Source organism: Terrapene carolina, unplaced genomic scaffold, assembly GCF_002925995.2.
Source record: "Terrapene carolina triunguis isolate 2854851 unplaced genomic scaffold, T_m_triunguis-2.0 Scaffold84, whole genome shotgun sequence".
Classification (NCBI taxonomy): domain Eukaryota; kingdom Metazoa; phylum Chordata; order Testudines; family Emydidae; genus Terrapene; species Terrapene triunguis.
Window position 1 is genome coordinate 35,354,922 of NW_020664435.1, and position 13,192 is coordinate 35,368,113.

At 42.2% G+C, this 13,192-nt stretch overlaps 1 protein-coding gene across 1 annotated transcript in view; it reads right to left on the reverse strand.

The window, feature by feature from the left end:
• The window catches only part of FAM171A1 (family with sequence similarity 171 member A1), a 118,083-nt gene that overhangs the window by 19,393 nt on the left and 85,498 nt on the right, over nt 1–13,192 (reverse strand). The window contains exon 7 of the mRNA XM_029911007.1: nt 12,060–12,236. Within this exon, the coding sequence (XP_029766867.1) occupies nt 12,060–12,236 (177 nt within the window). The remainder of the gene's footprint in view (nt 1–12,059; nt 12,237–13,192) is intronic.

Below are 13,192 nucleotides of genomic sequence, written 5' to 3' on the forward strand. Positions count from 1 at the left end.
AGCGCCGTGCCCCGCGCCGAGCGCTGCAGGAACCCCCCCGAGCGCCGCACCCCGCGCCGCACCCCCGCCGAGCACCGCGCCGCCGGAGCGCCCCCTCCCCACGGAATGCCACGCCGCGCTGCCCCCCGCCACCCCAAGATTAGCCGCCCCTTACCAGGTGCCGCCCCAAGCATGTGCTTGGTTGCCTGGTGCCGGCCCTGGGTAAGCATTATCTTTATTTTACAGATTTGGAAACTGAGGCAGAAACACATTAAGAGATGATTAGCACCTCGAACTCCCTTTGATGTCAGTGAGAGTAGTAGGTGATCAGTGGTTTCAGGATCAGGCCTAGAGTTTGTAATACCATTGGCTAGGGTGACTTCCACATTTCACTTAGAATTATTAATTAACAGTTTCTCTGAGACCCTTCCAGCTTTACCACTGACACTTCCCCAGCTTCTACCCTCAGGCAGCTCCACTACTCAGCTCCACTCCCTTCCCACACTTACAGCTTCCAACACCTCACCACAACAGTCCCAGGCAACATAACCCTCCCCCCTCTTCCCAGATCCACCCTGCTCTCTCAGTCTCAAATCCAAGACTACCTCCCCCCTCTACCACACACATTTGTGTTGGGCGATAACTAGGGGATAGGGAAACTGGAAGTCTGGCATCCTGAGAGGGGCAGAGCTAATATTGCTGTGTACTGGCTGCACTGTATAGCGGTTGTGCATTAGTGAAATCAGTATTGCTGTATGGAGAAATACAGCGTATATGACGTTCCTGGTCTTAAAGTTTATTATTGAATGTAATTTTGTGTTCACCAACTTTAACAACATATTGTTTGGGCATATTAATATATTTTAGCATCAACTTTGTTCCTTGTCTATCTTCTTTCTCATCCCTCCTTCGCTATACATCACCATAAGATTCATGCCTCTGACTCATTTGCTATGCCACAAAATCCCTGTCATTATTGTTCAAGCAATATATATGGTACATCAGTGAGAGAAGGAGGGGGCAAAAACCCTTTCATATCACTTCTAGTTTTGAAAGCTCTACTCTGTACTTTAGAAAGTACAATAAAACACACATTGTGTGTTAATAAAACACAACCACAACTGCCTGTGACCCATGTTTTTAATTACACTCCTCCAAAGGGATCATGCTAGCCAAAACCTCCCTCAGAGAGCTAAACATACGAAGCATTAGCAAAGAGCTTCTCCCCTTTTCCCCACTGAAGCTGAGATCTGTCTACTACTCTGCAATTATATTTGCATCTATTATATTATGCAGGCTTCATACACGATTAAAAAGCTGTTTTTTGGTAACTGCCATTTCTATGGCAACACTCAGAAAGAACAGAATTCTTTGAAAGCAGTTAAACTGTATTCCTTAGTGGATTTAATCTTTAAAAAGAGGAATTTAACCTTGACAGTTTTGAGATTAAAAAGAAAGTCAAAATCAAGTTGTCAAAGAACTTGTAAACTACAGAAGTAATACACAGTGTAAGCTGGGAACTTTGTAGAGGCCGATTTCCTCTTCACAATTTGCAAGAGAATTTCCATATGCTCAGCTAACCTGATAGTTTCTGGCGATATAGTAGCCAGAATTTTGAATCTGGTTACATATATTGACTTTGATTATAAGCTATTTGGGGCAGGGAGCAGGTCTTCCTGTGTGTGCATGCAGTGCCCAGCACAATGGTGCTCTGATCCTGCCTGGGGCCTTTGGGCGCTACTATAATACAAATAGTTACCATAATAAGTGGACTATATTACAATCACATACAGAGAGGTTTTGGTATTCAGTGGGTTTTGTTGAGATGCTGACGGACCAAAGTGTGTGAAATCCCATAGCAAGTAAACCACTGTATGTGCAGTAATTATCTCTTGCAGTCCAATTATCCTTGACTTAGGGTACATCTACATAGCAACTAGACACCAGTGGCTGGCCCCGCAGGGCTGTTTCACTGCTGTGCAGACTTCCGGACTTGGGCTGCAGCCCGGGCTCTAGGACCTGTGAGGTGGGAGGATCCCAGAGCTCAGGCAGAACCTGGAAGTCTACACAGCAATGAAACAGCCCTGCAGCCAGAGTCTCACAAGCCCAAGTCAGGTGTTATGCGCCAGCCGCATGCTTTTCTTTGCTATGTAGACATACCCGTCGAGACCACTCAAAATCAACAGAGTTTCTAGAAAACTGTAAATTATTCATCCCACCAAAGATTACAAATAATTCACTTTAGCATCAAAAATTCTAGATTCCTTAATGCTTGAGATATTTTCTAAAATATTCCCCCAGGACCTATGCCTCACCAGATGTCTCCCAGTTGTTCCTCTCCCAGTCACTTATCACACCAAAAGCTTGCAAGTGTGCACAGACAGCTGGGCCCAGCAGTCAGACTCTCTCCTCTCACTGCATCCACCACAGCTCTCACTAACATAACTTTTCATTGGTCAGTATCACGGTAAATAAACCTGCCAAATATGCAAGACCTTATGTGGACAGTGTCATTTGCCTATACCTGTCACAGAGCATGAGAATGCGGCAAGTCTCCTCTCAGTCCAGCTGAATCTCCTAGACTCCCCATAAGAGGTTTAATCAGGGGCTTTCACCAGTCAATTCTTTAGAATAATTTGCGGTATAACAGACAGCTGGAATCTACAATAAGCTGTTTTAATACTTCAGTGCTCTAGAATCCTCCTCAGTATGTGACAGTGTTCACAGTAAAAAGTGAGAATTACTTTACCTAGTAAAAACAAATAAAAGCCTACTTCAAATTTATATTTAAATGAGCTTTTCTATGGCACTCACAACACCAGTATCTGTGCATTCATGTATTTATTAGCACAAGACCCATTTGAGGGTAGGAAGTATTATCCTCATTTTACAGGTGAGGAATCAAGACACACAGGATGAAACCCTTACCCCACTGAAATCAACAGACGTTTTGCCAATGACTTAACTGGGGTGAGATTTTCAAAGGTATTTAGGCATATGAAGATGCAGATAGGCACCTAGCAGGATCATATGCAGTTAAAGCACTAAGTACTGTACCAGTGTATAAAACATCTTTCTTTGTAAAACCATAAAGAGATCCCCAAGATATGTTTCTTCCTTCCACATTGCTATCCTTTACATTAATGCATGGTTGAGTTTTCATTCATCGTGGAATGCGCATCTGTTCTCTGCGCAGAAGCTGGTAAGTTAAAGACAACAAGGTTATGTCCAAGACGTATGTTAAGTGTTCAGGGAAAAGGAAATACACCGAAACAGGACACTGAGCTACACTCCGTTTCATTTAAACATTAGAGCATGAAAGAGAACATAAATATTTTACTAAGGGAAAAAAGGAAAAGAAGTTTTAACCTCCTCACCCCTGAATCCTTTGCCATTACATCCAGGACAAGCCATATGTGACTCTTTGCGGTTAAGGTGTTAATTGGATGTACCAAAAGCTTCACTGAGGGATCAATCCTGATCTCTACATTATGCACTCTTGGATATCTAGTTATGCATTGCCACATACTACGGCCCGTGAGCTGTTTTAAGCTGGCCTGCGAGCTCCCACTGGGGAGCGGGGTCTGGGGCTTGCCCCACTCTGGCGCTCCAGCCGGGGTGCTGGGCCGAGGGCCGCACCACCCGGGTTGGCCCCACTCCGGCGCTGCACCACATGGCTCGACCCCGCTCCAGCCGGGGCGTAGGCCGCACCACATGGCTTCTGGAAGCGGCAGCATGGCCCTGCTCTGGGGCACAGGGTCGGGGGCTGCACTACGTGGCTCCTGGAAGCAGCATAGCCCCACTCCAGCGCTCTAGCAGGGTCAGGGGCCACTTGATGCGTAGAAGCTGCAGAAGGGACATGCCACTGCTTCCAGGAGCAGCTTGAGGTAAGCGCTGCTCGGAGTCTGCACCCCTGAGCCTCTCCCCACGCCCCAATCCCTGCCCCAGCCCTGATCCCCCTCCTGCACCCCAAACCTCTCATCCCCAGCCCCACCCTGGAGCCTGCACCCCCAGCCCTTCCCACACCCCTGCCTCAACCCTGATCCCCCTTCCACCCTCTGAACCCCTCGGTCCCAGCCCAGAGCACCCTCCTACACCCCAAAATCCTCATCCCCAGCCCCACTCTAGAGCCCTCACCCACTCCCACACCCCAACCCCAGTTTTGTGAGCATTCATGGCCCGCCATACAATTTCTATTCCCTGATGTGGCCCTCAGGCCAAAAAGTTTGCTTACCCCTTACTTAGTACTTGAAATGTAAACTGATTGACCCCAAGGATTTCCTCACTGAAACAAATAAAAACCAAGCACGTTCAAGTGAAGCAGAAGCCAGTCAAATGGTAAGAACACAAAAATGGCCATACTGGGTCAGACCAATGGTCCACCTAACCCAGTATCCTGTTGTCTGAGAGTGGACAATGCTAGATGCTTCACAGGGAATGAATGGAACAGGGCAATTTCAAGTGATCCATCCCGTCATCCAGTTCTAGCTTTAGGGACACCCAGATCATGGGGTTGTGTCCCTGACCATCCTGGCTAATAGCCATTGATAGAGCTATTCTCCATGAACCCAGTTATACTTTTGGCCTTCTCAACATCATCTGGCAATGAGTTCCATAGGTTAACTGTACATTCTGTGAAGAAGTACTTCTTTTTGTTTGTTTGAAACCTGCTGCCTATATCTAGGTGACCCCTAGAACTTGTGTTAGGTGAAAGGGTAAATAACACTTCCTTATTCACCTTCTCTACACCATTTATGATTTTATAGACCTCTATCATATCCCCCCCAGTCGTCTCTTTTCTAAGCTGAACAGTCCCAGTCTTTTTAATCTCTCATCTGGAAGTTGTTCCATATCCCTAATCATTGTAGTTGTCATTCTCTGTACCGTTTCCTATTCTAGTCTATCTTTTTTAATGGAGCAATCAGAACTCCATGCAGTACCATGGATTTATATAGTGACACTATGATATTTTCTGTTTTGTTATCTATCACTTTCCTAATGGTTCCATTGCACATTGAGCATATATTTTCAGAGAACTATCCACAATGACTCCAAGATCTCTGAGTGGTAACAGCTAATTTAGACCCCATCATTTTGTACGTATAGTGCATTATTTTCACTGAATTTCATCTGCCATTTGGCTGCCCAGTCATCCTATTTAATGAGGTCCCTTTGTAATTCTTCTCAGTCAGCTTTGGACTTAATTATCTTGAGTAATTTTGTGTCATCTTCAAGTTTTGCCACTGTTCACCCTCTTTTCCAGATCATTTATGATAACAGCACAGGTCCCAGTACAGATCCTTGGGGGATCTCGCTATTTACCTTGCTTCATTGTGAAACCAATCATTTATTCCTACCCTTTGTTTCTGACCTTTTAACCAGTTACTGATCTATCAGAACACCTTTCCTCTTATCCAACGACTGCTTAGTTTGCTTAAGAGCCTTTGGTGAGGGATCTTGCCAAAAAAGCTCTCTGAAAGTCCAAATACACTAGATCAACTGCATCATCTTTGTCCACATGCTTGCTGACACCCTCAAAGAATTCTAATAAATTAGTGAGGCATGATTTCCCTTTACAAAAGCTGTGTTGACTCTTCAACATATCGGTGTTCCGGTGTGTCTGATAATTCTGTTCTTTATTATAGTTTCAGTCAATTTGCCTGGTACTGGAGTTAAGCTTACCGGCTTTTAATTGCCAAGATCACCTTGGGAGCATTTAAAAAAAAATCAGTATTACATTAGCTACCCTCCAGTCATCTAGTACAGAGGCTGATTCAAGCAATAAGTTACATACCACAGTTTGTAGTTCTGCAATTTCATGTTTGAGTTCCTTCAAAACTCTTGGGTGGATATCATCTGGCCGTGCTGACTTATTACAGTTTAATTTATCAATTTGTTCAAAACCTCCTCTATGGACACCTCAATCTGGACAGTTCCTCAGATTTGTCAGCTAAAGAATTTCTCGGGTGTGGTGACCTCTCTCGCATCAGCAGCAGTGAAGATGCAAAGAATTCACTTAGCTTCTTTGCAATGGCCCTGTCTTCCTTGAGTTCTCCTTTTAGCACTCCAATCATCCAATGGCCCCCTACAGTTCTGCCTGTCTTTCTGTCCCTTTTCAGGGAATGGGAAGCTTTTCAGAGAATGCTAACATGGAGGCCCTGGACTTTAATCTCTTACCTAGCAGCCTAAATTTGGTCTCTCTCCTACCGTTTTCCTATGTCATTTGTACCTACATGTACCACGACCACCGGCTCCTCCCCAGCACTGCACATAAGCCTGTCTAAATATCTCATGAAATCTGCAACCTTCACACCCACTAGGCAATTTACCATGCTGTTCTCCCAGTCATCACAAACCCAACTATCTATATTTCTAATAACTGAATCACCCATTGCTATTACCAGTCTCTTCTCAATAACTGGGATATCCTCAGTGCGAGAGGATACCATGACACCATTTGGAATTAGGGTCCCAAATGATGATGGGTCTCATGGATATTTAGATGCATGGAGTCTCCATGCATCTGATGAAGTAGGTTTTAGCCCACGAAAGCTTATGCCCAAATAAATCTGTTAGTCTCTAAGGTGCCACAAGTACTCCTCGTTCTTTTTGTATGCAGTACAGTTGACTCTAAAAAGCTGAAATACTTTCTCACGTTTCTGGCAGGGGGAGAGAAATATTAGACATGTTTCATCCTCAGGATTCAATAAATTTTGCTGGGAAAACATTGTCCTAATACAAACCCAGTGGCTTCTAGACTCGAAACACAGGAATTTTCTTCTACAGAGTGGAGAGATGACTCTTTACATTGGCCAAAATTGACAGGTTTTTAGGTTGTTTGCCATGGGCAGTCTGCATTTTTGTTACCATAAGCTCTACCCTGTAGAGGGATTGGGGGGAAAACCGAGCATATTTAAGTGAAAACTGTTCCAGTGACACTGGTGGAATGGGAAATCAGAAAAATCATTCTGATAATCTGCTTTATCTATTTCATACTGTTCCAAATAAGATGTTTCATTACTAAACAAATGTACTGATTTGAATGCATGGCACATCAACCAAATTAAAGCAGCAGTACCTTTGAATAATTAATAAAATAAACAGCAACTAATTATGCCCTTGAGAAGTTTTGTCTAAATTAATGAATCCAACTTTATTTTCATGATGGTACTCTGTACTCTTCAGCAACTGTAAGTACTGGGAATAGCAGAGACAGGTGCATTAACATTATGGAGTCATGTCTTCTAAAGATATGCCAAAATGCAAGTCCATCATCTTGCTGTGTTGGCAAAATGTGTGTTTGGTATTTATGGGGATTGTAGGTTTCTTTCTTTTGAATCTCAGCCAACATTGGGAGTTACTTTTACTTAATATTACAGATTTATATTATAATTTTGAAAGTAAGGGATATTTGGAAGAAATTTATCAAAGCTGTCTTGCCATTTCTCTTCTAAGATTTTCCTTGGTCCTGTCAGAATCTTGAAGATTGTTTATGTATAAAGAGAGAAAAATGTAGCAAACTGAGACTTTAGACTGATTTCACTCCTGACGGGCAACCCCATACAGCTTCTTGATTTCAACAGGATTTACACCCACATAACTGAAGGAAGAATTGGATTCCCAGTGTTCTTGGCCACCATACTTCTGGCCCAGGACTCCTTCCTGAAGTCTATTAAATGATGTTCCTATTCAGCCAGAAATGGTGGGGTTGTGTAGTATGGTCCTTGTCCCCACTACCCAAATGAGCTCTTGATCCTCTACTAGCTAGAGAGATCCAAGTCTCTACTAGCTAGAGAGATGAAGGAGTAGGACTTTAAATTCCCTGACTGTTCTGAATGACCCTCAGTGCAGGAGCACTTTTCTTATGGTCTGTACGTCATCCCCCCCACCAGCTTCAAAGTCTCCAGCAATACTCTGCTAGCCTCATGGCACACCTGAATAGGCAGCCAATACAGAACCAGCCAAAGGATTGAGAGGGCTCGAACAGCCCCTTTTTGTGGCAACAGTTACCCCATTTAGTTACATCCAGTGCATACTTGACTCAGCTGAACATAAGAATGGCCATACTGGGTCAGACCAATGATCCATCTAGCCCAGTACCCTGACTTCCGATAGTGTCTGCTACCAGGTGCTGCCGAGGGAATGAACAGAACAAGGTAGTTATCAAGTGATTCATCCCCTGTTGTCCAGAGCCAGCTTCTGGCAGTCAGAGGTACAGGGACACCCAGAGCATTGGGTTCCCTCTCTGACCATCTTGGCTAAAAACCACGGATAGACCTACCCTCCATGAATTTATCTAATTCTTGGTGGAACCCAGTTATACTTTTGGCCTTGATAACATCCCTGACAATGAGTTTCACAGATTGACTGTGTGTGTTGTGTGAAGAAGTACTTCCTGTTGTTTTAAACCTGCTGCCTATTAATTTCATTGGGCGACCCCTGGTTCTTTGTGTATTCACTTTCTGCACACCATTCATTATTTGATAGACATCTAGCATATTCCCTCACAGTCGTCTCTTTTCCAAGCTGAACAGTCCCAGTCTTTTTAATCCCTCCTCATATGGAAGCTTTTCCAGATCCCTATTCCTTTTTGTTGCCCTTCTCTGTACTTTTTCCGATTCTAATATATATTTTTTTGAGATGGGGTGACCAGAACTGCATGCAGTGTTCAAGGTGTGTGCGTACCATGAATTTATATAGCGGCATTATGACATTTTCTATCTTATTATCCCTTTCCTAGTGGTTCCTAACATTCTATTAGCATTTTTGACTGCAGCTGCACATTGAGTGAATGTTTTCAGAGAACTATCCCTAATGACTCCAAGATCTCTTTCTTGAATGGTAACAGCTAATTTAGACCATTTTGTATGTATAGTTGAGATTATGTTTTCCAAGCCACACTACTTTGCATTTATCAACAATAAATTTCATCTGCCATTTTGTTGGCCAGTCACTCAGTTTTGTGGGTATCTAGTCCTTTATATGCAATAGTGAAAAACAAAGAGCTTTTACTGCCCCACTACTGGGACATGGAAGTTTAGTCATAAATCAGCAGTCACCTTAAAATCAAAATCATAATCTTTTACAGTAACTACCAGTGAGCCATGCTACAGTTATAATGCAGCAGACAGGAAGGATTAGGGATGGACGGCTTCTTGTGTGGAAAGTGAATGAGTCAGTCTTCCTATTCTTCTTTTGAACAAGTGAAAAACAGAACAGTTTCTAGAATCACAAATCAAAATCAATTTCAGGAAGAACCTGAATGCGTGAACCCTACTGCTAACTGTGCCATAAAAAGCAGATCAAGTAAGTATGAGTTAAGAGGAGGATTTTCAAATTAGCTGGGGGTAAACAGAAAACTAGCTATTCCACATCTTGTGTAAAAATTCCAAAGCCTTCTCCATTATATTCTTTGCATTTGTTCTAAACATTCTACAGAAGATATATCCTTCTTTATTAAGTTCTACAGGTTGTTCAGAGCCATTTCTAAATAAATCCTCTAATAATTTTTTTCTCTAACAGATTTCCTCTAACAGATTTTTTTCTATTAGGAACGACACTTGAAAACCCAAGATCCACCTTCAGTTAATAGAGGCAGACAATAAGCCAAATGCTCATTTGAGGAAAAAATGGTTTCATGCTTGTTCTTCTATTTCTGAAATCTTCTACAAGATATCATAATTTAAGACAAATCTCTCACCTGCCAGGAGCACCTAAACAATTTCTCTCTCTCCAGGAAATCCATGCTTCTGACTTCCCACTTCTCTTTCTTTCTAATCTCTACTTTTCTCCTCTTCCATTCCTCTTTCTTCTCCTCCTGAAATTGCTCCTCAATTAGATAAACCCTTCACGTGAATAATTCAAGGTGAAATTCACCCCTGTACAGAGGGCCAGCACGAGGCACATGCACCACTTCAAACTATTAGGGTTTAAGTCTTAAATATGGTTTGCATAATGTATATGCCTTCTGCTGGCTTTCTATCAAGGGATGAATTTCACGGAGCAACAAAGACAACTCAGTGCATTTTGTTTGACAGTGTATGTTCATGGCATTTCTCATCCTTTCAAAGTGTTCAGTGGCTCTCATTTGCTCACAACTGATTTTTGTTAACCTAGATGTACAAAACCCTTCCAGATGTTGAAATCTACGTTGTTCGATAACTTAAAAGCAGATTAATTTTTTATTCAAAACACTGATTAGAATATTGATAAAGTTTACACAAAAAAGTTGTAAATGGAAACAATACACATCATACACAACTGTTTAGCTTTTAATACCTAATCATGTAGCTTTATTAATACAAATTCTACTTTTAGACACAGCAAGAAAACAGATTTTTATATTCTCTAAAAGAGACTTTAAATGAAAAACAATGAGAAGCAAGCTTCAGAGGAATGAAAATGATTGCAGGATCACTACAAAATACTGACAGATTTATTTGGGCATAAGCTTTCGTGGGTAAAAAACTCACTTCTTCAGATGCATAGAGTGAAAGTTATAGATGCAGGCATTATATACTGACACATGGAGAGCAGGGAGTTACTTCGCAAGTGGAGAACCAGTGTTGACAGGGCCAATTCAATCAGGGTGGATGTAGTCCACTCCCAATAATAGATGAGGAGGTGTCAATTCCAGGAGAGGAAAAGCTGCTTCTGTAATGAGCCAGCCACTCCCAGTCCCTATTCAAGCCCAGATTAATGGTGTTAAATTTGCAAATGAATTTTAGTTCTGCTGTTTCTCTTTGAAGTCTGTTTCTGAAGTTTTTTTGTTCAATGATAGTGACTTTTAAATCTGTAATAGAATGACCATGGAGATTGAAGTGATCACTTACTGGTTTATGTATGTTACCATTCCTGATGTCCAATTTGTGTCCATTTATTCTTTTGTGGAGGGACTGTCCGGTTTGGCCAATGTACATGTCAGAGGGGCATTGCTGGCACATGATGGCATATATAACATTAGTGGATGTGCAGGTGAATGAGCCCTTCATGGTGTGGCTGATGTGGTTGGGTCCTCTGATGGTGTCGCCAGAGTAGGTATGGGGACAGAGTAGGCAACGAGGTTTGCTACAGGGATTGGTTCCTGGGTTGGTGTTTCTGTGGTGTGGTGTGTAGTTGCTGGTGAGTATTTGCTTCAGGTTTGGGGGTTGTCTGTAAGCGAGGACTGGCCTGCCTCCCAAGGTCTGTGAGAGTGAGGGATCATTTTCCAGGATAGGTTGTAGATTGTGGATAATGCGCTGGAGAGGTTTTAGCTGGGGGCTGTATGTGATGGCCAGTGGTGTTCTGTTATTGTCCTTGTTGGGCCTGTCCTGTAGTAGGTGATTTCTGGGTACCCGTCTTGCTCTGTCAATCTGTATCCTCACTTCCCCAGGTGGGTATTGTAGTTTTACGAATGCTTGATAAAGATCTTGTAGGTGTTTGTCTCTGTCTGAGGGGTTGGAGCAAATTCGGTTGTATCTTAGGGCTTGGCTGTAGACAATGGATCGTATGATGTGTCTTAGATGGAAGCTGGAGGCATGTAGGTACGTATAGCGGTCAGTAGGTTTCCGGTATAGGGTGGTGTTTATGTGACCATTACTTATTTGCACTTTAGTGTCCAGGAAGTGGATCTCTTGTGTGGACTGGTTCAGGCTGAGGTTGATGGTGGGGTGGAAATTGTTGAAGTCCAGGTGGAATTCTTCAAGGGCCTCCTTTCCGTGGTGAAGATGTCATCAATGTAGCGCAAGTAGAGGAGGGGCACTAGGGGACGAGAGCTGAGGAAGCGTTGTTCTAAGTCAGCCATAAAAATGTTGGTATACTGTGGGGCCATGCGGGTACCCATAGCAGTGCCACTGACTTGAAGGTATAAGTTGTCCCCAAATCTGAAGTGGTTGTGGGTGAGGACAAAGTTACAAAGTTCAGCCACCAATGCCTGCATCTGTAACTTTCACTCTATGCATCTGAAGAAGTGAAGTTTTTACCCACGAAAGCTTATGCCCAAATAAATCTGTTAGTCTTTAAGGTGCCACCAGACTCCTTGTTGTTTTTGTAGATACAGACTAACACGGCTACCCCCTGATACTTTACAAAATACTGCTTACCAAATTTTTGGTCAAACCTCCAGGCTGGAACATGGCCATTGTGCTTCAGGTTGCTGTTTGTTGGCAGAGGCACTGTTACGTAGATGGGGCCATTCACTGGGATTGGAGTCCCATCGCTGTTGAGCAAATGAACACTGACTGCAGTGACAGGGGTAAGGTCATACCTGGTGCTATTTCCTATCAAGTGAAAGAATAATGGTATGTTACATGTTTGTATTAATTATTATACATTATGTTATCTGTTAGCAAGGGAAGGTGAAATTAAAGCTAACCTGTTAATACTTCCAGAAAACTGACATTTAAATTTCTTAATTTTTCACTTGAATCTTTGCAAGAAGTATTTTATGTTTTTTTAAATACATTTTCTTCTTTCCATTCTTCTTTAAGAAGATTTGCACAAGCATAGTGCAAATGAATACAGCCCATAATTTAAACACACTAATGGCCAAAATTTGCAATAGTATAAGAGAGGATAATGTTAACTATTGTTTTAAAATTCAAGAATGCTTTTGCTTTGCTTCTTCACTGAAATCAAAAGCCAAACTGTATACATTTTTATGATGTGTAATAATATTTTTCTTAGATCCAGGTATATTAAGATAATTTATTAGACATAGTGATCGTTAATTTATGTTTAAAAATGATCACCCAACAAAGTACAGTATTAATCAACATTTGTTTGATTTAAAAAAAAAAAACCCACATTATAAACCCCAGGCGTCTATGACCATAGAGCAGAAAGTGGAAGAGAGCTACTAAAGAAAAGGAAAGAACTAGAGATGGCAGCACCTTTGGGAAATAATCTCAGACCTCCCTGCAAAACTTTTAAGTGAGCATCTAAAAAACACTAAACCTAGTGACTGCTGGAGCACAGACATGATCACCTACTAATCTAAAACATGAAATGGGATCTCTAGACAATGGGTGGTATCACAATTCAGGTATCTGTTAGGATGAGGTTTCAGTACAGCCAGGGCATACAGATAGGCATACAAGATTTTTACTATGACTCCTAAAAGCCAATAAGATTTAAGGGATGGCCTTTATTGAACACCATTATTCTCACTGACAAAGTCAGCTAACCAAAGTCAAGACCTTACCAAAAAAAAAAAAAAAAAAAAAAAAAAAAAACA